Genomic DNA, 26,640 nt, shown 5'->3' with positions numbered 1-26,640 from the left:
TTCACAAGCATTGCACATCTGTCTGGAAACAGGTCAGAGGGCACATTTTGCTTTAAGTGGAATTGAAAGTGCCCACTGAATCAACAGAAGGTTTCTTGTTAAGTCATGAAGCACACTTCAGGTTTAAAATAAAGCCAAGGGTTACCAGGACTTCAACAGCTCTTGTGCACGCTACTGTTTTGACTCCTTTGGATACGCAGTACCCATAAACCTAGTTCCCTGTCTGGGTAACACTTCCTTTAAAGATACCCCGCTGCTGGCTGGGAAGTGTGGAACGGTTTCCACACCAAGGACCCCAACAAGAGAGGAAAGGTTTAAAACCTTACAATAAAGAGGAGAGCGAGAAGGCAACTAGAGAGGACAGAAGCTTTGCTAACTCTTCAAGTTTTATTTGTGAAATTGATCAGCCAATTACAAAACAAGAAAGTCCAGACACATTCTTGATGTCCTTGAATTTAAACTTACGGAAACGGCAAATGCACGCTCGTGCTGTACCAGAGAGGGCCGCTCCGCCGCTCCAGCCCCGCGGCCATGCGCGGCTGCAGCCGCAGCTGCGCGCGATGAGGGCGCCTGGGCTGGCCCTCGGCTGCCCCCTGCTGGGCAGCCCGCAACACCACCGCGGCCCCCGCGCCCGCGGCCGGAGCGCTCCCGCCCGGGGCGGCCGGCGGGCCCGAACGGCGGCCGGCGGGCCGCATCGCTACCCTGCGGGGCAGCCTGCTGCAACAGTGCAGCTCGGATCTGCCACCCCCAGATTGTGTCAGGAGTGTTTTAACCGCACAGGACAGCTGAAGAAAACGTTTAAAATTAACAACTCAAACGCTGCTGCTGCCGCTGCCAGACCCGCACAGAAGCGGTAAGGCCTGTCCCGCCCGAGTCCCTCGGGGCAGGCTGCGCAGGCTCCTCCCCGCGGTGCACTTGGCAGTCGGCTTCTCAACTCAGTTTTAAGTGTTTGTTTTTAATCGCACATGTCAGCACACCGGGTGGTTAACTTCCAATGTGTCACACAAAATAGGAACAAGCCTCCCCGTTAATCAAATACCAATAAAACGTCTCATGTCATATTAACGATATTTGGATCGGAGCCAGGAGGAGTAAGTGTGAAAGCCAAGATCCCTCTGCTTTCCTCGCTATCTCAATTACTGTGCTACACTGAGGGTGTAGCAACATGGACATCAGAAGATGACATCCTGTACGCTATCACAAAAGAGGTTTTTAACGACGCCTGCAGCTGCATCTCTCTTCCTTGCTAAACAACAAGGAAGCCAGGAGAGCCCCCCAGCACATACTGGACCCAGAGCCCGTCCTTAGATTCCACACAAGCTCAAGCACATGCTACAGGCTCTACTCAGCTGGACAACCCATCCTTTGGTCCATGGGAATGACGTGAATGTTAACTCACTCTGGTTATGTCCGCACTTTCTCCAGAAAGAGTCACTGTCTCCCTCCATGTGTGCTAGGAACCAAACACACATGGCCATGCAGTGGGGAAAAATGGGTAACGTGCAGCCAGGGCTGAGCGCAGCAACATCTCAGTAGCTGTGTGGGCACACATTAAGCTTAAACCAATGACCAAGCTGTACTTCAATTACAGCTACGTTCAGCTAATCACAGTCTAAATTAAACATCTGCAGATCTCACAGAAAAGAGATTTCTTTACATAACGTGAAGAAGATTTTTAGGCAATATTCAGACTTGGTAAAATGTGTTTCTTCCTTTTTCAAAGTAAAGATACAAGATCCATAGACTGGAAGAACTTACCCACTTCCTTGATTAAATAAGTCAAATATTTTGAGCAAAAAAATAGCCCTCAAGATGCTAAGAGCAAAATACTGCAATAATAGCAACAATAACATTCTCAAGCTATAAAAACACTAAACCAAACTTGCAGCCTCAATTTGCATTTCCCAGAGCGAGCCCTAATTTTAACATATTGTATTAACACCGTATTAAGTCTTGGGGTTTTGTTCTTCGGCTTTTTGGAGGGATGAGAGAGGGGTACCAGGCACTTTATACAATCACACTTTCCCGTACTGAATACATACAAATGACTACCTTAACCAAAGAGGACGACTTCACGTAATTAGCCAGAACTATTCCAATTTTGTATTCAAGACACACAGGAACTTTTTAGGGGAAAACAAATTCATAAAAAATAAAATCCAGAACACACCACCATCACCACACACAAATCTCTGGAAAAGTCAGGGGGGTGGGGGACAGGGTGGGGATATAGACAGACACCAAAAAACAATCTTGGACTTTGAACTTCCACATAGGGAAGAAACTTTTTTATTATTATTATTATAGCTTTACAATAAAATTTAAGTTCCAGAAAGGTAAGAACAGTAGAAGTCAATGACATTACCAGTTTCTTTTTAGAGCCTTAAATGGATAAACAGACATTTTGGTAAATGGCTCACAGAGCTACATTGTAAACTGTTCATCTCCTGCCTACCTCTTGAACACCTCTCACTTATTCTGAAGATCTGGTCACAGGTGCTGGAAAAGAAAATTTGTTATAGTTCAAGACTATAACTCTGTTCGTTATGCTATAAGAAGATTCCAAGACATTCTTTTAACAAGCCCAGATCCTAAGACCCTCTCTCAATTCACAGAAATGTCATGGCCAAATTCTCATCATTACTTGCAAACTGGATTTAGTATTTTGTATCAAGAATATTTATGTTATTTCCTTTTGGATATGATCTGAAGACATTTATTTTTCATAATACAAGACACAAAAATATAAAACCACCTAAAATTTTTGCAGCAGGTATATCCTACTGAATATTATGTACATTTGGCAAAACCAGAAAACAGTAGTATGTTAGTGGTCCAGAGAGAGCATAACAAGACAACAGAAGTAAACACAAAATTTAGTTAAACTCTTTCTGACCAGGCAAGTGGCAGCCAGATACGATGAGGACAGATCCCCCATAATATACCAAAGAAGCGTACTACAATGGCTTGAGAATCCTTCACATTAATAAGGAACATGCATTTGTCTTCAGAAAATAAATAAGAGACAGAGAATTACACACACACATATCAGTGCAAGACTGCTCTCTGTAAAAATCACTCTGGAGTTCTACCTCACTCCAAAGTAGACGAAGATTTTCCTCTTCTAGAATACTATCCCAGAGGGCAAGAAAACTGACACAAACCCCTCACTTTTACATCTCATTCTTAAGTTCATAAACAGCTTTGAGAAGAAAACTACCCTTCAGAATAAGATTGGTTTTGTGATCCAAAACGGTCAGTCCAGGAAAGGCCAGATTGGTGCAATCATGCAATCATACTGGTAATCAAAGTGGCAGCTCAAATCATTCAGAAACAGCTGAAACCAAGACAGGCAGCCAGGTTGAGACTACAGATGTTTGGAAATGTTAACTGAGCATTTAACTCAGTTCTAAGGCAGAATTAACAGCCTCATGTACTGACCTTATGATTTAATTGCCTGCTATAATACTCTGATAGCTTATCAGTTCAAGATATCACCGTTGTTAACACACCGATATACCGATTCAATTTCACTGCTGACCTGGATTTACTGCATTGCTCATTCTTATTTAGTACTTCAGACTGTAACCATAAGTAAGCGAGACTGGCTTTTCTCTTTTTTTTTTTTTTCCCCTCCATTGGGAACAAATAAGAACCGCTTTCTTTTTCAGATTTCGAACAAGACCAATAACTACAAGTCCAAAAGATTTATTTAAGAACAACTGGCTGCAACTATGTTAATGTATTTGCCCCTCAAAATAAAAAATACACTGAAAAAGAATATACATTCTTTTACACTCTAATTTCATACGTCTCTAATTAGTATAAAAACAGTGACAAATGTCTGCCACTTCAGCCAGGTAATAAGATACACTGCTTTCACTCGCAAAACAGAACTCTGTCACGCCTGCAGTTAAAACCCTACTGCTAAAATAAAACACATTCACAGTAACTGATAAAGATGTATCTTCTGACAGAGGCTTCCCACTGGCCCTTCACCCTGAAACGTCCTTACATTTGGATGATGCAGATTACTTACAGTTCCTGTGCCAAGGCAAACAGCAAAACTGCCGTTGCCCCATCCTATGTGCAAACACCCTCAGGCAAAAACGGACGTTATTAACTCACATCACAACGTTACTGTATTCACAAGATCCAGTGATAAGAGGTTGCCCACACTTAAGTTACGAGAACCTTTCTTCTGGAATCTGCCAGGCACTTGGAGGCTATTTATGCTGCCATTAACAGCACATGCTGTGCACACATACACCACTTAGTGACAGAATGATTTGCAGGGCATGCAGCAGGCTAGAGAAAAGGGATGCTAAGCTGTCAAAGTAACATCTCATTATATCATATGAAAATAGTGAAGAGAAAAGAATAGGGCAGAGGGAGAAGTGGAATAAAAACAATTTAAATAGCTTTCATGCTGTTTCTAGGAGACCATGTAACATAGCTGCTGAACGGAAGGTTCCTGTTGGTGGTAGCAAACATACGGCAGTAGCAATACAGAAGGGCTGGGGGGGTGAAAGAGGAAAAAAACGGGCACCCACACAGACACTGGTTGAGTATTATTCCCATTTCAGATTGCTGATTTCCCCCAGAGAATAAAATTTAATAAAGCACAAGGAAGCCAATATAGCCACTAGAGAATTCAAACAAAGAAGAATCTCAGCTTTTACTAGAACAATGATGATGATAAATTAAACAGAAACACACCATTAGAACCTGGACAGATGTGAAAAGAGTTTTACAGCTCTATCAGAAATACTAAGGTAGGCTTTGTGCACAAGACTGAGATGACACTCCACGTAATTTCCTCTGCAGAAACAAGAACTGTTTTGGCCAACAGAAGAGTATGGCTGCACAGAATCTGTGCCTTAAAGAGAGACAGATGATACTGAAATGTTTCTCTTCAGCCTCAGGCCCCTTACAGAAGTAGCTCAGGAAATGTTTTTACAGATGAGAGGACACGCCAGGTACATACAGTCCCAGCTCCAAAGACCAGACAGCCTCACTGCTAATTTCTTTCTCTGTTTTTTTAAGAAACCTGTCTTTCTACTTGAAGTTATCTGACAAGTCCAATCACCTTTTGAGGACTCAAAAAGCCTGACAAGTCATATACTAGGCAACGTTTTGTATTATTTATACATTATGATCCAATTTTCTGTTTCAATTTTCAAGTATTTTCTACCTCTAAAAGCCTAAAAAGTTACAATTTGCTTTTTAACCACCCTCATTTATAAATAACAAGTCATCTCTGTTTCATACATAAAGAATACTATGGTTTAAGGAAGGCCAAACTACTTGACTAGTGCCATAGAATAAGTCAACAGCAGAGCTAGGAATAGATTATAGCTGTCTGTCTTGGTTTGAAAAGACAGGTGTCTGTGGAGGAAGGCAGGAGCCTCCCTTGAAATGGAAAGTGCAACCCCCTTCCCTCCAAATTATTATAATTTTGAAATTAACGGGCCTTCAGGCAAAGATATGGGGAATAGGAATAACAGTTCTTTACTAATATATATATATATATAACACAAGGCAGGGAAAAACAAACAACCCACTGGTTTACACTGACAGAGTCAGTAATACAACCTGCCACCCTGTTAGGGTGGCAGTAGCAGTCCGATAAGATGCTGGCTGCAGTCCTCCTGAAGTGATGGGTGTAGTTCTGTGGAAGCAGCAATCAGGTAAAAGAGTCTGGTCTTCCTCCGAAGGTCCAGTGGTCGGCAGGCAGCTCTCGTCCTCTGGAACTCCAGTGGGGGGAAAAGCTCCTCTGGGAATCCAGTGGAAGAAAGGCTGCTAGGGTGTTCAAAATCTCCGTTTTTATTTGGCAGGGACTGCTTGGCTCCTTCCCCCCCCCCTCCCCGGGCGGAGCATCTCACAATGGGATGGGGAGTCGTGAGGCAGTTCCTTGATGGGCCATTAACAGGAGATAGCCCAGGAGCGAGTTATCGATGGGTCAGGCGATAAGGCATTGTTGTGCCCATTGACAGGAGATAGTCCAGAGGGGGGGAGGCAGGGAGCACCGCCCCACCTGGTCTCAACAGCTCCTGAAGATGGTAATAGAATATATTTTTTTTTTTCCTTTTGGAACATTTTACACTGTAACCCAGGACACTGTCCCAGTTCCCAGTCTTCTGCTTTACTCACAAGACCACAGAACTGCAGAAGTGAATCCAGGCTGAGAACATTGCCCATTGGCCATTAGACAAAAAAAGCAGATGATTCAAAGAGCTCCTCTGAAGGATTTGACTGTTGGATCTCATGAGGTAGCACACTGAAGAGAGCTATCTGACTTGGGAAAGCAGAAGGGGGCTTAGCAGGTATCATAGTTTTGCACTGCCAGCTTCACAGAACTTCAAGTCATTAGTCTGGTACACTATACACAACATATTTAGGTATGTACGCAGTAGACACCAAATGCCATGGACAACTTTTATAAAGTTACTTTATATCAAAAAAAAAGCAACAGTTTTTAGTACAGAGCTTTATGCTGAAAGGAAATGGAATTGTTATTAACTGCACCATTTTCCAAGGTGATTTCCTTGCGGCTATTTGGATATAGGCAGTTTGGAGACAAACATACTAAACGTTCCTTGCAGCAAGAAGATGCAAAACACGGTGCAGCTCAAGTTTGCAGCATTTAAATCTTGGTATGGCCACTACTGCAGCAAACATTTCGCCCAACAATAAAGCTTTGTCTCTGACAAACTGTTCTCTGTAAGCAAACTGGAGAAGTGCCACCCATTCATCAAAACGGGATCTGTTTATGGGAATATACCTTTTCAAAGTTAGACACCTATATCATGGACTTGAACTGAATGTTTCATCTCAGACGAGATGCCTAAACAGGCATGTTCTTCTGGCATCTGCTGGCTTAATAAATAGCCGTGTTCTTGTAACAGAATACCCTAACATGAAGTTAAAAGTCTAATTAATTTCAAATGCACAGTAGTACCTCAATGGAAACACAACTGTACCTTTTTTTTTTTTTCTGAGCTAGATCTGTACAGATAATACATCTGTGAATTAACTTCTATCCAAAGTCAATCCTGAATGAGTAATCCACAAAACTCCCAGATACTTTGGATCAGAGATGCCCAAACTGTGGATAAGGAGTCCTAAAGCTTCCAAGAGACGCATGCAATATCTTTTATCTTGCAGAAGATATAAAACAGCAGAAAAGGCTATATACCTCCATGGAGACAGATTATAAGGCTCACACAAGATACTATGTTTTAACTTTGTGCAAATCATCTGATTTACAGTAACTATCCATGTGTGCTCTTTACCCACAGCAAGCGTAAAACAATTTGAGTTAGGAACACCACAGTTATTTGGAAAGTAAATTTCCCAAGATTTGTTATATACTGCAGAGCTGCTAAGACCCATTGCTTTTAATAAAGCTCTACTCCAGAAGGCCCAATCTGTCTGCAACAAAAAAGGAACATCTCTACTAGGTCTGCAAACTGCGGAAGAGATAGCAGACGGTTCAGACACAAGACTCGGGTTTATTGCCAAATTGGTCATAGTAGGTTGGCTGACAAAATCTTAATGCTTAATACTTAAAACATCATGAAGAAAGAACTCCCCAGAGGGGCTACTGCTGTTAACCAATGACATAGCTTTTCAACCAGACCATACTACCTTGCACTAAGTGTTAGTATACTCATACTAGTTAGTGACGTAGGGCCAAAAGAAATCACAGCCATACACCAGTATCTACCAAGGATGCATTCCCAAAATGTGTTACATTTAGCAGTTTGACAGAGTAAAACTACTTTTCCCATAAGAATCATTGTAATAAATGGGAGATATACACAGGATCTTCAAAAAGAGACTTTAAATACACAGAATGGTTGAGGTTGGGAGGGACCTTTGGGGATCACCTGGTCCACCTCCCTGCTCAAGCAGAGTCACTTAGAACAGTCTCTACCCAGGACCATGTTCAGACTAGACATAAGGAAGAAATTTCTTACAATGAGGGTGGTGAAATACTGGCACAGGCTGCCCAGAGAGGTGGTAGATGTCCCATCCCTGGAAACAATCAAGGTCAAGTTGGACAGAGCTCTGAGCAACCTGGTCTAGCTAAAGGTGTCCCTGCTCACTGCAGGGAGGTTGGACTAGAGGACCTTTAAACGTTCCTTGCAACCCAAACTATTCTATGATTCTACGATTTGATGTTCAGAGAGCTTTCGAATATCTCCAAGGTGGGAGACCCCACAACCTCTCTGGGCAACCTACCCCAGTGCTTGGTCACCCTCACAGTGAAAAAGTGTTCCCTTATGTTCAGTTGTGTTTCAGTTTCTGTCCATTGCCTCCTGTCCTGTCACTGGGCACCACTGAAAAGAGCCTGTCTCCATCTTCTTTACAGTCTCCCCTCAGGTATTTGTACATATTGATTAATATCCCCCTATCCTTCTCTTCTCCAAGCTGGCCAGTCCCAGCTCTCTCAGTCTTTCCTCATAGGAGAGATGCACCAGTCCTTTAATCATCTTCATGGCACTTTGCTGGACTCTTTCCAGTATGTCCATGTCTCTCTCACACTGTTGGGCCTAGAACTGGACCAGTACTCTACGTGTGACCACACCAGTGCTGAATAAAGGAGAAGGATCACCTCCCTCACCTGCTGGCAACAGCATGGAGAAGCAGAAGCATGGTCAGGGTCACTGACTCATCAAATAGAAGAGAACAGGATCCAAGTTGTCCAACAGAGACAATGCTGGCATTTCATAATGGATCATGTTACAGAAGATTTAATCACCATCAGATTTCATTGCTATCACTTTCCTTGAGCAGTTTAACGGAAAAGGACAGAAAAGCAAGGTGATGGTAACAATTAACAGTGCACTGTATTAAAAGATCAGCAACAGGACTCCGAAGTGGTGGATAAAGAAGCAACAGATGCTGCAAGGTGTTGCTGTACTTGGGTAACTAAACCTATGCACTATGATCAGACTGCCATTTAACAGGAAACATCTGAGATCACATAGAATCTACCTGAAAGCAGCTCAGTGCTCAAACATGTGGTAACACCGATCAGCTGTGCTGAACCTCCCACAAAGAGGAAAGCATTTTACACCATTTAAAATGGACTTGGACCTCTCCAGAGCTTGCTGCCCTTCCCTGGGTGGCAGTAACTGTGTGGTACACACAACCTTTCCTGGGAAGTGGTAAGCAGACTAGCCTGTGCAGCACTCCAACTGCTAATTACCTGCCTTTTAACGAAAGGGGGGGTGGGGGTGTACGTTAACAAGATCGAAGACGACGATAAGGGGGATAAAAAAAAAGAAACACGTGAATTAGGCAGGTGGATCATGAAGTCAAAAGGTAAAACACCGCCAGGGGATAAACAGCCTTCCTGAGGCAGGAAGTGTGGGAACTCCCCTTGCAATATCACAAAGTGGCTTACGGGAAAGGCGTTAATAGGCTTAAATACTTTCCCTTGCTCGCTGGAGCGTGTGCAGGGGATGTCAGCAACTCGGGCTCCCCCCGGCCGGCGCCCCGCCGAGCCCCTCAGCGCGGCTGCGGCGCCCAGACCCGGGCGGCACGGCCGGGCCTGCAGCGCCCCCCCGCGGCCGCAGCCCGCACCCCGGGCACGGCTCCCGCGTCACCGCCGCCTCCTTCCCCGGGGCTCCAGCCCGGGCCTCCCCCACCTCATCCCGCCCTCTCCGCGACGGGGCACAGCGCATCAGCGCCACTGATGATAATGCGTCTTCATCAAAGAACAAAACGCCCTTCTTGATAGCTTGTATCACGCACAGGATCTTCTGTCAGCTGCACTTCTTACACATTTACTCTGACATCTAAATATAAAAAAAGTTAACTTTGACAGCAAATAAAGAAAACGGATTCATGTTACACACAGATACTAGCCTCTGCCTTCTTACTTTTCAGGGATTTCCTGGGTAATCTCCTTTTTAAACCACAAAACTTTCTCTTGCCTTGAATACTGGCAGGCTGCCACGCTGCACCTGAAGCCAGCACCTGCTGTTCCGTACCGCTTGTTACCCACACATATGCCTATACAATTCAGTTATGCACGTGATGGACTTGTAAAATTGTCCCTCTATTTGTAGAAGGCCATACTGAAATACCTTTCAGAAACACGAGAATCCCCTGAAGGGTAACCTCTAATTTTACTTTATTTATATAGCACAGTGCTTCCAATTCCCCTCCTTTCAGTGGAACACAGTGCACACTAGAAAACACAAAGTCACCATGATGCAATCTGGTGAAATAATGGCTTGTGCTAGAAAGACACGGACTCTGGAGAGCTTTCCATCCCTTATGTGGTCATTACCAGAAGGCAAGCAGACACAGTTTCCCATTCATAGATCCCAGGAAACAAGCCTGCAGCACTCATGACAACATGGGTTATTTATTTATTGCTAAGCATTCGATTCAATTATCAAGGTGCTATCAGAAGAAACCAGAAATCAGCAGAAGAACAACAACAAGAAGATAGTACTGAACGGCATTTAATAGTGAAAGAACTTCAGAGACCTGTTTCTTTCACGGGGTATTTGTAATCACTCTTATAACTACATGATAGTTGTAGTTTATAGTAATCCTGGTATGCTGGTAGACAGCAGCTTCTCAGGAAGACTCCTGTTACTCAGCTCCACTAATACACAGAGCCAGCTATAAGTTCAGCATAATCCCAATGGCTCTTTCAGGAGCAATTTTCCCACCTCTTCTTCCAAGCAGTCCCTAGTTTCAGTTGTGCTCTCAATATCACTATGATTTTGGTACTCTTAATTAAGTCACTGTAAATTTAAAGAGTCCATACTGACCTCAGACTTTAAAAGAACTCACAGTATCTACCGTACCACTGCTTAACCAAATCAGCTCAACTATTGTATTTCTTTTTCCTCACACCAGCAAAGTGGCCATATCCAGAGCACATACTTCTCCCAAACCACCCAAGTCACAGAAGTGGAATATTAATACTGACACTTTTCATCATCATTGAAACCACCAGTGTTGCAGACGGAAGCAAACACTTTCACTTACAAAAACCTGGTTTGCAAAAACACTTAGCCACATTAAAAAAAAACCCTTCTGATTACACAATTCAAAGCCATAGTCCAAAATCTAAGACTATTTCTGATAAACTGATGAGACAAGCTTATCTCCTGTGTTTTACATTCCAGGATATGGTCTCTAAGCTCATGTAATCATCAGCTCAAGATAGTGATCAGAATTCTTCAACAATGCTGACTTCATTACATGCTGACTTGGCATTACTTACAAAGAAGGAAGCAGGGGCAGGAACAAAATATCAAGATTATATCCTCTGTGTATATATATAGCAATCACAACATCTTCCACATTTGTTTCCTTCTGGCTTTATAGGAGTTGCAAAAAGAAACCTGCCTTTCACTTACATCTACATACTGTAATTGCCAACACAGAGTATATGAAATAGCAGAACAAGAAATTACAACTTAATGAGAAAACTGTAACAGAATGTTCAACAAGAACGGATAGAGCAGCAAATTCCTAAAACCGTCTACTTGGTTCATATTTCCTTTAAGAATGGCTGTCTGTATAAATGCTGTATCAGCATCTTATTCTCTTAAAGGAAAAATATAAAACACATTTATGTTTCCTAGAGACATGGCAGGGTATTTTAACAGTGAGTTGCTAATAAGAACCTCAGCACTCTCTGCATCGTTTAAGCCATCCACAGTGATTGTGAGTGATTGTGTTTTAAAAGTCACTGAACTGGAGACAAAGCTCAAAATATATCATGACTTGTGGCAAAGTTAGCAGCTCCTGTTCAAAAGAAAGCAAAACCTATTTTGTTGCATATATACGTCTGCAACATTTACACAGTGGGGAAAAAACATTCCCTGTATAAATACAGGGCATGTCATTGCAAACAAGGTTTTTAATTACAATTGGCATTTTTGAGCCTCCTACTGACTGACAGAGTCTCACCGCCTCCTCCTCAGATGGCTAAACTGGCTTCCAAGAGAGACAGCAGAAAGAAACAAAATCACTACAATACCTAACTTTGACAAGTCTCTGTTGGGGACAATTTCAATAGCAGGATGCTGCAGAGAGAGGTAAGGAAGAATAGATGACTATTTAGGAAGTCTTCCCTAATGAAGGCTCAAAACATCACAAACAAGACAGCAGAGGAGGCATTTTATTCCTAAGCCTACAGACAGGATGATCAAGCAGGACAATTTTAATCAGAAACCGTATTGTTAAAGACAACGCAGAACAACGTTCGCACCTCAGTGGGTGCGGCTTTCTTTGAATGCAAAAGTAGGCTTAGAGGCTGGCTAGACCTCTAGCTGGGAGGTTGGCTCGGCTGTCAGCATTGACAAAGCTTTATCCCTTTCAGAAAACAGGCAGATGTAGGCTCTCAAGTCAGACAGATAAATAAGACTTCCTTGGCCAGAACATTTCCCCAATTTAATACAGAGAGTTTGTATTGACTGCTAGGACTGTACCTTCGGGAGGCTCTTCCCGCAGATGAGGCGGTAATTCTTCACTTGTTGTCTCAGTTTCATCTTCCACCATCTGTGTTTCTAAGCTAGGTCCCTGCAGAACAGACCAGCAAGAGGAGGTAAATTGGAGAAAGTTCAGAAAGGAACCACAGAAATAATTACAGGATTAGATAATATGCCAGATAGTAAGGACACAAGGAGCTCACTTTAGCTGATGAGAAAGCAAGCGACCGGCAGATTTGTTTGGAATTACTTAGAGAAAAGAGGGAAGAAAAAAAAAAAAAAAAAAGACTCTTCAAGCTAGTGAATGGTGAAGCACAATTTCTAAATTACTATTTCTAAACCACATAATTCAATAATAAATTCAAATCTCCATTTACCAAGGGTGGCAGCAGATTCACCATCACTTGGAATTCTCAGGAAAAAAAGCCAATCTTTTGATTTGTTACCAAGACTAGATTCTGAAATGTCTGTGGCCTGTTCAATACACAAGGAGATCAATAGGGGTTATATTAACAGTCCCACAGTTCATTTTTCAGAGGAAGACAAAACAAACTGGTTTACAATCTTCTAAGCCATCCAGGTCCACTGACCATGTAGTTTTCCCCTATGTGCCCCTATACATGCATTTATGCCTCCAGGTGTAACATGCTACACCAACCACTCCTGAAAAACTACCAGCTCACCCTCCAAAGTTTTGCATTTCTACTTTCCGGCCTTCAGAATCTCCGAAAGAGCCTGCAACATTGCTGCTGGAAGGATGTGAGCAGAGTTATCACATTTGTAGACGTAGAGAGCATTCACTTGTACTTAAGGCTGCTGAACTCATTTTGCACACACAACATTTTATTAATTGTGGAGCTATAAAAGTATAATTGTTTTTTCAGTTTCAAACTGTCAAGAAAAAAAAAACCCACAGTCTGCTCCTCTTCCCCATTTTTTTTTTTTTCCTTAAAAGTAATGGCAGAATAAACACTAGGCACGCTACGTAGCTGCTTAAAACCTAACCAACTTTTTTCTTTTGGAATGTGAGTACGGTCAAAAGTGAAATCAGAAACTTGGAAGTAATTAGAAAATAAGGCTTTTGCGCACTTTGAAAACATGAATGGGTTTGTAGTCTGTACTGTCTGAAAATGCGTATTAACATATGCAGCTGGAAGGTTACAGAAACCAGCTTAAACACCAGTACATCAACAGCTTGTAAGATTTTATTATCTGAACTCAGGAAGAACAAGGGGTCATAGCATTAAACCTGCAGTATTTATTTTCATACTTTCCAAACCCTGTGTGACTGCAAGATTATCCTCAAGAGCATTGCATACCTTCTCCGTTTCCTCATTTTGCACATCATGAAGACTAACGCACTTTTTAAATGTCCTTCTTTGCACAAGTAGCCTATATTTTCATCCATTCCCCATTTTTTCAACAAAATGGACATGAAAACAAGAAGTACCATCACATTGTTTTCAAGAGTGTGATAGCAGGGAAAAACAGACCACCTAGCTGTAGTGTAAAACTCTATACTGCGTTAGTGCCACCGTCACAACCTTGATTTCTGCCACCCATGACTGTGCAAGCTTTACCTAAGCCATTTACCTATTCCTCCTCATTTAAAAACACCTGGTATCAACACTGCCCAGCTTTGGTTAATGAATAGTTCAAACATTAAGTCATGCCTTGCAGTAGCTACCATAGAAAGGAGAAAAAAAAAATATTTTTACCATAGGGTACAGATAAGAAAGCAGTAAGTTGCCTCACTTAGTCCAATTAAAAATCAAACCCAGGAGTCAGTTATTATCAACACTAAGGTCTAACCACTCCTCACTTCACATCAATAACGCAATTTAAGAACGTGTAAACAATTCTGGATAGGAGCAACAAATTGAATATAGAGTATGTATTTGAGTAAGTTTCTACATCAATCACAGGCAGTATGTTTATATACATTTCTTTCCTACCCATTAATGCTACAGAGAGAGAAAGAAGATGAGGCTATATTAGTATATCAGATCAGAACATTTATTTTCATATAAAAGATGTAGACATGTAGGACATGAGATACTAGTATTTGCCTTGCAAACATTCTGAACCACAACTATAAGAACTCCTAAACTAGAAGTTGTCTCAAATCCAAATCCTTTGCCTGTACTTCCCGGTTTGCAACACCAAAATTTTAATTAAAAAAAAAAAAAAAAAAAAAAAGTAGCAGAACCCTCTGCACAAGGCAAAGCTTAAGTCCTTACTAACTATATGCTGCCCAAAGAAACAATCCAACTTCCAGGGACTAAGGAAAAGCCTGTAAAATAGTCAGTAGTCTCACTTTGCTATCATGAGACAAACCTGCTCAGTGGCTTCTCCCAGCAACAGTCCATGGTAGTGATGGTCCTTTGGGTTACAGTTATTGCCATGGACACACATACAAAGAGGATGCAAAATGCTATCAGAAGTAAGTGGTGGCATTATGGTTTTTTCCCCTTACACATGAACTACTACTCAACATTCACTAGCAATACAATTCTCCAGTATGGTGGTTATCACTGACAATAATTACCCTGAAATAAAATGTTTATCTTAGTTGAAGGTCAAGCTTAGCCCTAAGCTAGTATTAACAAATCCAGCCATAAGGAAGAGAGCCCACTATGCACCACTATGAAGTCCACGGGCTGAGATGCTGTCTGCCTTCACCTACTTCCCTCCAATTCAAAACCTGCTTGCAAAACACTTGCCACTGGAATCCCACAGAAGAAAAATACACAATCCAAGACTACCACTTTTACAGAATGTTTTTAATATCTAACAGAAATGGCCAGAATTTTGGAACTTTTTTTTCCCCACTACTCAAATGCAATTAATCACAACACAGCATATTTTGAACTGTATTTGGTAGGCATATCACGTATTTTTTTGAGACGCTTTCCTAAAAACCACTAAAAACAAATTAATTTTTTTTAATTTCAAAATTCAATATTAAAAATTGAAAACACAGTCTAGACTGAAGCATGGCATGTCAAGTAACCACAAACTCAACTTTTGCAAGAAAGTTTGAAATCTTGAGATTTCCTAGTTTGTAATGTTTTCTATAGAATAACCCAAGTTCATACCTCCTTGATATGTTACCGCTATATATAACCACCTATAATATAAGGAGCTTCTAGGAGAAGTAGTCTCATAAACATCTGTGTTTAATCATTGAGACCAGTGAATAAGTGTGCACCGTGTTGGTACTGAATTTCACCAGCAATTAAAATGTAAAACAGTTAACAGTAGATGAGATCCTAGGTTCTCGTATCTGTATCTAGAAATAACATTTAAGGCTCAAACACTGACAGGTGTTAACAAGATTACAAAGTCACATTACAATGGCTTTGTATCTTATATTAGCACACCCACTGCTTTTTTAGTTATATCTGCCAAGTTCAATTCACCAGGTCTACTGCAAGCCTGGTAATCAATACTTAAGATAGCTGCAGTTCTAGCAGCACAGTAATCAAAAAAATCCAGGGAATTGTCTTCTAAGAAGATTTAAAACTAAGTTATACTTAAAGTTGTTGGTCTCACCTTTTTTTTCTTTTAATTTCTTTTTTTACACTATTATTTCAAGAATGAGGCATCGGTTACATTTGTTTTTTCGTTCTTAAGGATCCTTGAGAGATGAATAGGGGAATAGGATGCATAATTTATTGGCTTGCAGAGAAGAAACCATGCCATGTCCAGCAATTCTATAATTCTCTTGAGCTGCAGCCACAGCAGAAGTAACACACACAGATGTTGCTTTTGCTTTGATGCTCCCTCTAGGAGCATCTCGGATGCAGGGAGATGTATCAACCATTCAGAAACATCAGTAGATTATTAACTGCACAATATTCTTTCAATTATTTAGGGTTTATATAGCCTTTTTAATGGAGAATGTGGTTCCATTCCTCACTAAAGCCACTGGAGAAGCACAGATTTAAACAGGTATTATTACAGGAACAGTTAGGTGGAGCCTAGGAACATACAACAAAGAAAAATCTCTTGGCTCTCCAGAGATGGTCCCTGCTCTCACAAGCAAGCACATCATACAGTTCCTTTCAGCAATTGATTAGTTTCTGACTATGAGCACTATTAAGATTTAGTGGCAATTTTTATAGGTCATATTTTAAAGATCTAAGCTGACCAGAAGCAAGTCAAGCCCAGCAGAGGCAATACCCACCCTTGTAAACTGAAGTTGTGGATGTGCCAGTTCCAAGGTAGCTCGCTCTGTCCCTCCCAACAGTTTCAATGAACTACAAGGAAGCTGAAAAGCTTTACATAAACACAGCAAATGACAAAGATTGAGAGAAAAAACCTACAGGGGTTCTCACAGAAACTGCCTGAGGAACACATTATCCTATGTTCTGATCACGCTGTATGACTACTGACCTTACAGCGCAGTTTAACTCAAATATTATGGGCTACTGTGACTCAGTAAATTAGTGCTCGTTTGCTGTCTTATATGGCATTTCATAGAAGGCTATGCATTTATGGAAGAAAGGACTGAGAGTACAGAATGAAACAAGTGTGACAAATAATCCACAAGCATTTCAGACTACACCTCATGCTTTTCCATGGGATACAACGCTTTTGAGAGTAATTCCGACCAGAACCTCAGTGATATGCCTGTATTTTCAGTATATTTAAAGACTGTATATTTTACAAGTACTGTGATAAATCCATGCATGACAGAAAGAAGGTTCCTATCCAGTGAGGGTCAGTATTTTCCACAAGGTACCGAGTTATGTTTATGACACTGAAACTAAGAGCTGCATTTATCACCACACTGTATTAACAAATGATTTCAGCGTGGTCAATCATAAAAACAGCGTATACTATCTCAGTCTCAGCAGGATACTAAGTACTCAAAAACCCCCACATAGTTCAGGAGCAATCCCAACACCAAGCAACTATTATCGGCCCATTGTGCACACAAGTCAACAGCAACATGAGACTGTCACTGCAAATGCCCCAACAGGTAAGTCAACACTGGAAATGGCTAAGCTTTCTAAAAAGTCCCTACAGACCATCTTGAAAGAACCAAAAAAACCTACAGTGCACCACCACCACCACTGCTTTTAGGCCTTATAGACTCCACTTTTGTACTTAGCATTAATTACAGTATATAATCTTACACCAAAGTAGAGTCTGTCAATTGACTGTTCACTGAGCCAGGATTAGGCTAATGAATAGCAAAAAATAAAACCCTAAACCAAAGGCCAACAAGGGCAACAAGTCGGGGAGGGAAGGGAACACAACACAACACACGTATACTTGAAGATAAAAAAATAATCCATCCTGTGAAAAAGTATTACTGAAATTGAATGCGTTTAGGGCAAATAATTTCAAGTTTCCTTCAGTTTATGACTACTAATAGATGCTTTACTGCTCTGCCCAACCAAGGAGAAGCACATACCTTATAATTCTGTTCCTTCTTGCCATTCCTACTCTACCCCTAAAACCACAGTATTCTTAAAAAAAATAAAATCCCCCACACAAGCAAAGCCAAAAGAAAACCCACAACACAAATACTCTTCTCCATTATACGGAACTGTATTAGTAATCATTTCCCCCCTGCAGAACAGAAGCCAGAGGAATGTAAAGCCCACGGTCATGACTTCAACAGCAGTTTCATGTCTCAATTCTGAGACTACCTTTTGGAAACCATTCCAAAATCTGCAGCTTTAGCTACTATTTTCCCTGTGCTTTTTCAAGTGAAAACAGTATTTATTTCCTGACCTAGATCTTCGTATTTCCATTCTTGGTCCTGAACACTTTACTACAATTTTTGCTTTCTGACATTCACCTTCACACTCATTTCCATTCTGGACTGGAGCCTAGAATCTCACTACTTTCACTGTTCAAAACTGCCTCATTCCTTGTGAAGCCTTTGCTTAAGAGCCCACAAGGTTAGACCTACTTAATTCTATGCAAATCTTCAACTGTCAGCCTAAATCATGTCCTCTGTCCTGCCTAACACCGACTTTCAGGCCTGATATTCTGTGTAGGCACAATTCCAATAAAGCAATTTAGCACAGGAAAATTAGTGGCAGCACAGGCTTCACTCCTCCACATCTGTGATTTCACTCATAAGCTTTCCCAGCACAGGTCTAACACCTTTGTTAAACAGTCTCAAATACATCTCAACTGATGACTACAGAGGATAGACCACCCCTAAAGAATTACAAGACTCAGTGAGTCTGGGGGAAGAAACATCTGAAGTAATCCCCTAGTATAGAACAGTTCGTTAAGTGCTTCAGGAAACTACAATGATATTTTTAAAGCATCTTAGTGAAAGCATTGACCATTTTTGCATTATGTTTAAAGAATGCTTATTGCATGTCCACAAGAAAACCACACAGTTTCCTGCACATTTGCATACTTTGCTCCTTCCTAAAACCACAAAACCCACAGCTTTTCTCATCCCAGGTTCACCTTCCTCCAAATGGGTGAGAGATGATACATATCATGACTGGGCTGAATGTGCACAGATGCCAACGGGCTTCTCAGATCCAGTAATAATGAAGCTTTCCTACAATGACTTCATTAATGACAGTGTTAATTTGGGATCTCTCCTCTATCCAATCACTGTTACGAAGCTTCTCAGAACTTGTCTTTTATATTTCATGTTCAATCAAATTAAATTATCCCATCTTCCATATTTCAAAGTGGCTTGTGGCTCAGAATGTGCTTTCTGTTTCTACACAATCACATAAAGCCTCAACTCCTACCAAAACCAAAGAGTTGGTTTGTCTAAAAAAAAAAAAAAAATTTAAACAGGCAGACACTGAATAGATATTCAACATGACGACTCCCCTTTCCAGGGCGCTGAGGGTCTACAGGCACTTAACTTCAGCTAAAGCAAATACCCAGCAATCTCCTTTACACTACTGCTCAGATAAACTTGTTTCCATTGTCTGAGTGTGGTTAAAACGATCACTGCACCTTTGTTAGGCAGTCATCTGTTGCAGCTGCAGCTTTAACTTCAGCAATGAATTTTCAGCATACTGGGGAATTAAGACTTTCATTTAAAATTTTCTAAATGAAATAGGAACGTTCCACTGAATCCATCATCGCTATTGATTGCACACCTATACCTTAGGGGTTTCCAAAGTCAGCTGGATTTTTCGTGCAGAGGGAAAAAAATGATCTGCAAACATAAACTTTTTTTTTCCGCTTTCCTGTAGGTTTAAGAAAGCCTCCTGATGGATGCTTTGCTTTTAATTTTGCAAAACAAGGTTCACTCATAATGAGAGCCTCTGTGCCAGGTTTCAGCCCAAGGGGAATTTGAGTTGCAGTTATAAATCCCCTAGAACACTAAAGGAAAGTACAGAAACAGAAATGCTGAGGATGACAGTAGTGTAAAATTATAGCACTTTGTTCAAAGTACACTGTAAGAAAGAACTAGAAAAGTTGCTTAGATTACTTGCTGTTCTCTGCATTTGGACAAACACATTAGGGAGGCTACAATTTTAACACTTAATTTTGTCTTGACAACAAGACTTGAGAAGAGAGGCAACAAGAGCAAGTTTTAATGTTGCAAATTCCAAATAGAGTTCTATTGTTCTCAGCAGAAGAGTCAAGCCCTATTTCTACAGCAATAAAACAACTTTATACGGTGAGTAATCCTAATTAGGGTTTTTTACTTGGCATAAATAACTTTTCAACAGCACTAATGACAGCACAATGTATTCTCCATTCAGCAAGCCAGTAAACAGTCTGGTTTACACTTTTTACAGAGCAGATAACACCATTTATATAGCAAAAAGCCAATACAGTCTGCTCAGTGGTAGTTCAGCCACTTCTGTATTTTGAATTAATTATTGTATTGAATTTTGTCTTGATCGGCCATTTATTTTCCATCAGAATTTTACCTCTAAATCAATGTTAGCACAGAAAGAAAGTAAGAGCATTTTTCAAAAAACAAACCAACCAAACCACACTTCATTTGCTCATGTACTGACCCGGCCCAAAGAGAACACTCCTCACTCTGAGCAGGTTAACCAGTGTAATTATCAAAAGGATACCATGCAGCAGTGTAAAGTGTCAAACCAAAAGGAAGCAATAATAACACTTAATGACGTGCAGGTTTATTGCACTTTCTACATAACTACAATTAGCAAACGTAGTATAAATGTATGTTCTCCAGCCTGGTCTTTGACAGATGGATTTAATGATTTAACAATTAATGCCAGTTTTACTCAGACTAAAGAAACAAGATAATGCACTCTGTGGAAAGAATATTTTCCTAATGAGATGAGGAGGTACCACTCCAGAAGGCTGCAGACAGCATCAGAAATTTGTCTGAAATTAAAATGAGAAGTCTTTTGCTTAATAATATAGGCCTATTTGACAGAGGTCAGTAACGTTTTCTTAACAATGCTGGAGACTCAAAAAGTACTACCTTTTCCATTATCCTCAGTAGGGTCACTATTTAAAAAAAAAAAAAAAAAAAAAAAAAACCCACTCATGGAAGGGAAGGATGCATGAAGCAGTATTCTGTAACAGCACTGGTTTCATATGGCCTACTTGAATTACCTGACTTCCATGAATTTCTTTTCCTTAAAAGTGCACAACTACTATTTTAGCTTTAATGAGCTGAAATTTAACTAATTTTTTCAGGGGCTCTTACACCTAGAACGTAGTAATTTCTACAATAAAACTTGAATCCAAAGTATATAAGCACGTATCCAGCTTGAAAATTATGAGCACTCCCCCTGGCAAAAGTGTCACAAGAGGCATCACTGGAACAGTTTGAAACACAAGTCATCTTGCCAAAATCTTAATCTCATTTTTTAAAATTAGACCAAAAAAAAAAAAAAAATGCTGCAAATCCATTTGAAGTTAAAAGTTGCTCCAAAAGCACCAAAAGTCATTTTAAATGCTAGAAAGAGAGGTTAAACATAAATTATTTTATTCAATCCAGAACTTATTTCTGTTTCCTTAGTTCATTAGTAATTTCTAAACACATTTTCTGCAAAACATCAAACATCTCTGAATTATCTGGGAGACTGTAATATGATGTATTTATCACACAAACTTTAAATTGATTTTGTTGATGGCTAGGTAGTTAAGTATTTCCTTCCTTACAAATGAGTTCTGAACTCAGATCAGAGCTCTTTTAGATCAGTGTTCCCTGCTGTTCTACGCATTTATTGTTGAAGTGTTTTAAAGAGCAAACATTTCAGATAAAGTATTTACTTAGTCTATTGAACACCACATCTTCTGATATTAGCAAGCTCTCTAATTTCACACCTAGCTCGCGTGCCTTAAACTTGACAGCCAGGGGTACTGTCAGCAATAAAGCCCCTTTCATTTCAGGCTTCATAAAGATTTCATTTTCTTCCAAATTGACTGTAAAAAGTTTAAGATCACAACTTAAAAGACTCCACCCAGAGTTACTTCACTCGGCAACTAAACAGCCATCCATGGGATAGAGCAAACACTTGATCACTATCAATACAAACAACACAAAAGAAAAAATTTATTCTGGCAGCAATAGCTTTTGGTAACGGCTGCCTTTGACCTTTGAGGACCTGCAAGGTGCACAGGCTCTCCCCCCAAAATGATTTTTTAGATTGAAAGGAAGCCAAAGAATTGCACTAGACCTCAGGCAGCTATGCAGAAGTGATAGATTGTAGGACCTGCTAACACAAGCACAAGCCACTTCTGTGACTTCTAATAAGTTCAACCAGCAACAACCTTTCTTTGAAGAAACTGCTTAAGAGCCCTACTACTGCCCTCATCAATGTAAGGATGTACCTTGCCCAGAACTTCAAGGCTTGTAACCACTTCCCACCTTTCTGAAATTCAGCCGAAACACTGGGAAAAGAAAGCCACCAGAAAGTTTGTAACATCGTTCACCAATAAAGAAAAACAGATGTGACCAACAGTAGGCAAATATTTTAGTCAGAATATCTACAAAATACACAGTCCATGTTCCTTTTTTACTCTGTCACTTATATTCCCTCTCCTCCTGCTTCCTATAACAAATTTAGGACTACATGTCAGGGAAAAAAGATCACTATATACTCCGTAGAAAGCAATACCTTTTGTCTCTTCTTTTTATAAGCCATTCCTTTCCCAAGTACTTTTCATTTAAACTGTCAAGAACCCTGCTAAACAGGATCAGAGACACATTAAAAAAAAAAAATAAAGAAGTTACATATACATCAAGTTTTGACAGGACAATCCATGACATCTTTCAGGAACAGAGCTGCCTGTAAACACAAGCAAGAGAAATATTTACCTAGGCTTTCCATGACTTTTGATGCTTGAGCTTCAAAATACCTTTCCTTTATCCGATCTCTAGGATTCATCTGCCAACATCAAGTATCACAGGCAGTCAGAAAAACAGAACAACTATAGACAATAAGTTCACATTTGTTCTCTTTAATATAGCTATAAGTTTCTCAAAGGAAAATGTCACCTTTATTTATGACACCTGTAATCCCAAAATACATAACTTAAATGTAAGCACATGCCAAAGCACCATGAGCTCTCATTCTACTGTGAAGAATCAGTTCAAGTCAATAAAAATGGGAGCAGCTACTTAACTGAAATCACATCCTTAGCTTGCTTTCCCAAACAAGAACTTCAGTATGACCTGACACTCTCAGTGCTTTTTATTCCTCTGATTTTGGATTTAAGCAGTGACAGGAGCAGCGTTAGAAGCAGTCCCTGAAGCAGCAACCATATCAGGCAGCCATCAGGGACTATCCTAATGCCCCAATTCACTCACTGGTTGAAGGTAAGGCACAAAGAGATTCTGTTAGAAAGGACACAAGCACGTTCTCCAGTGCCGCCTAAGACCTGAGAAATCCAGTGTTTAGCCACAACAGAAGAATAGTGGAAACATACGGTATTGCGGGACAGTAATTGGTGGCTGACAGTGTGATGGATGGGTGGGGATTTGGTCATCTCCTCACAGTTCTTCACTTCCTTAATGAATGAAACCGCTCTCCACATCTGACAGACCTGACGCAGCCTGAAAAGGTGTATTTCCTTGCCATCAAGACGACCTGCCCTTGAAGGAAACCAAATGTTCTTGGCATATTCAAAATGTATCCCTTATTTATTCCTACATAGAGGAATGGTCCACGTTCAAGATGATTGCCTCTCATTCCTGTCCTGTAGTGCAGGAAATAGGGGCTTTAATCAGTTTTATATTTTACATAGTCTGAAAGGGCCCAGAAATGCCATCGTTCAGCACTGCCGTTGCTTGGAAGGGATGGGAACAGAAGCAAAGTACATGTACAGACTATCTTGGATCCATCCAGCTTCAACACCTCAAGCTTTAAAGCATGACTTTGCCATACTACTTTATTTCACTCTACCTTTTTAATAAGATACTTGCGTTATTTGATTGACTTATAAGTAAAATACATGAAGCTGCAGTTTCCTCAGCAACAATCAGACATCAGTGATGGATCCCAAAACGATCATTTCCACAGCAGAACTCCCCTGATGTTACCATTTCTCTTCACCTGCTTCCTCCCACCCATAAGTAGGCAGACCATCTTTATACCCACTAACATTAGCTTGTTTTACTTTGACAGCCCTGCCTTCTCAGCAACCTGCTAACCAGCATCAATGAGAACAGCTCAAAACCAATACAGCTAAAAATATACAGAATCAAATATATTTCCCAAGACACAGCAATTAGGGGAGAAATAGACAACACAACTTTTCAAAAAGCTTGGTTCTGATTTATTCCCTGCAATAATCAAAAACTTAAACTTTGTTTTAAAGTCACACTGAACTACGTGCGAGCAAGTCCATAAAAGGGATTCAGATCCAACTCCCACATCACACGGACAACCCTCCCTCTCCCTTGCTTCTCCTTTCCTCCCCCTTTTAAGGGGTAAAAAAAACCAAAAACCAAAAAACAAAAAACAAACCCTGTGCACATTTTGATGCATTCCACTAGCTAATGAAAAATGTAATTATCCCCGCCCCTGGCTTAAGACTTTAAATCATGCATCTGCAATCATCTTCATAGAGGAAACTGAGGCAACTGCTACAGCAAAAGGTGGCACATATGGAAACAAAAACACACTGAAAGAAACTACCCTGTCAGAGCGAAAGCTGTGAACCTTTTAGTACTGAAAAGCTCTACACAGTGCTTATACCTGATGACTGGTTAAAAAAGAAAAAAAAATACTCTCCCCCTAAACACACACATTTTCCTTGCAATCAGAACATGATTCCACTCACATTTTGCTGTATTTTGAGTAAGCCTATGTAAAAAAGCCATGAGCTCTCCCCGCTGTAGTGGGGCAAAAGAGGAATTCAGCAGAAGTAACGTGCTTGGCAAGAATAATCAGCTGTTTACTCTGCATGCAATAAAAGAGAAACTGAAGGAAATATTTTCAGTTTTGGCCTCAAGCTGGATGTACTGTTCAGCCAGCACTCGGAGGCTTTTGTTTTGCAGTCTGAGTCAAGAACTCATCCAGAACTATAGCACTGTTTACCAATAACTGCCTCATATGTGTTTTTGTTATCCCACGCTATTTGAACAAACAAGCTTTCAGAGAGAAAGAAAAAAATTACTCTTTACTATCAGGCTTTGAACAAATGCAAACCAAAACAAAATAACACTGCATAGAAGGTAACATTCTTTTTATATATTTATTTCACGTGCTCAGAAACTGTCCCTTTTCTTTCATCTGTCAGCTGTGCAGAAACTGATAGTTGAGAGCTCCTTGTGCACAGAGACGATCATTAACCTGAGCAACTGATACACGTGCACTGCCCGGAACCCAAAACCTGCACAAGCTGGGGAACTTCTAACACATACTTATTTGACTCAGAGGCTTGAAGGAAGGCCTGAACCAAATTTCTCCATCAGTACAGGTACAGGCTATAGCTACATACAGTTTCTGCCTCAAAGAGCTTACAATTTAGCTGATCAATACTTTTTTTTACTGCTAGACAAATTCAGGAAATAGGGAATGCCTAGTGTGCCTCCTGTTTCAGGCTGAAAAACGAGAGGGAACCGTTTGAAAAGTCATACATCTGCAAATCAAAGAGATACGACAGAACACAAGGGGAAGAAAAGCAATACCACAGCACTGCTGACTCCTACTCAACCCAACTGAAGAGACAACCTCTCAACAGAGAGCTGGTATTTTACTACTTTTATAGCCCAGCCAGCCTCGGTGTCCACCTCTCCCACTGCGCTGAAGCTGCCAGCCGGCTCGGGTTAGCCCCTTTCTATCCCAATGGTTTTCCACAGCGAACTAAGGAGAAAGGCAACGATCTCTTCTCGGAAGGGCCTGCGAGAGAAGCTGCGCAGGTGAGCGCCCGAGCTGCTCCCGGTATCGTACCAAAGGCACGAAACCCCACAGCTGCTGGGGGACCAAAACTGCCCACACGACTACGTGCGTGAGGGAAGAAGCCAGGGAAAGTAGGGCAGTGTCCGTGCAGAGACACAAGCCCAGCGAGGGGAGCGGACGCGGACAGCCTGCCCCGGCCCCCGCGCTGCTCCCTTCCCGTCACGGCGCCGCAGGCAACGATCTGGGTTTTACTAGAGAGAAGGGGGGAAATCTTTCTCGGGAGACGGCTCTAAGAAGCGGCACCACAACCCTCACGAAGTTAGAAGCTTCTGGAAGTTGTACTTCGTTACGAGAGCGAGCGGCCACCACCTCCCGCCGCCGGTTACCACCTCGGGCCCGGCCCCTACCCCTCGCCCCCCCACGGCTACCGAGAGCCGCCGCGGCCCAGCAGAACGCCGCCGGCGGGAACCCCCCATCCCGCTGACAGCCGTCAGCATCACCTTCATGCCGCGTCTCCCAGAGCACCGCCCGGCGGGGATGGAGGGCGGGCAGGCGGCCGGCGGCTCCGTCCCCGTTTCCCCCAGCGCTGGGGCTCCGGCTCCTCCTGCCCGATGTAAACACACATCGGCGGGAGGAGGGAGGGTGGGCCGGGGGGGGGGCAGCGCCATGGCAACCACGACCGGAAGAGGAAGCGCGAGGGTCAGGGGCCGCCATTTTGGCGGTGAGCGCTGGCGGCGGGGTCCAGCGGCCCGTGTCTTTCTCTCTGGGGTAAATCCCAGCGCCGAGGCCTCGTCTTACCGGGGAAGGCGGCCGCGGAGCTTGCGTGGGGCTTTCAGCAATGCTCCGAGAGATTCAGTGCTGAGAAGTTCCCACAAAGCCAGGCG

At 41.6% G+C, this 26,640-nt stretch overlaps 1 protein-coding gene across 1 annotated transcript in view; it reads right to left on the bottom strand.

Moving 5' to 3' along the window:
* The window catches only part of LOC104346094 (transmembrane protein 263-like), a 206,780-nt gene extending 180,501 nt beyond the window's left edge, over window positions 1–26,279 (bottom strand). The window contains exons 1-2 of the mRNA XM_086463371.1: window positions 26,257–26,279; window positions 12,471–12,561 (exon numbers count right to left, since the gene is read on the bottom strand). Coding sequence (XP_086319497.1) covers window positions 12,471–12,561; window positions 26,257–26,262 — 97 coding nt within the window. The 5' untranslated portion in view covers window positions 26,263–26,279. The remainder of the gene's footprint in view (window positions 1–12,470; window positions 12,562–26,256) is intronic.
* Window positions 26,280–26,640: the final 361 nt, after the last annotated feature.

This window comes from Leptosomus discolor, chromosome 3, assembly GCF_034619465.1.
Source record: "Leptosomus discolor isolate bLepDis1 chromosome 3, bLepDis1.hap2, whole genome shotgun sequence".
In the NCBI taxonomy this organism is placed as follows: Eukaryota; Metazoa; Chordata; class Aves; order Leptosomiformes; family Leptosomidae; genus Leptosomus; species Leptosomus discolor.
Note: the sequence above shows the minus strand (reverse complement) of the source record. Positions and strands in the feature narration are given on the sequence as shown.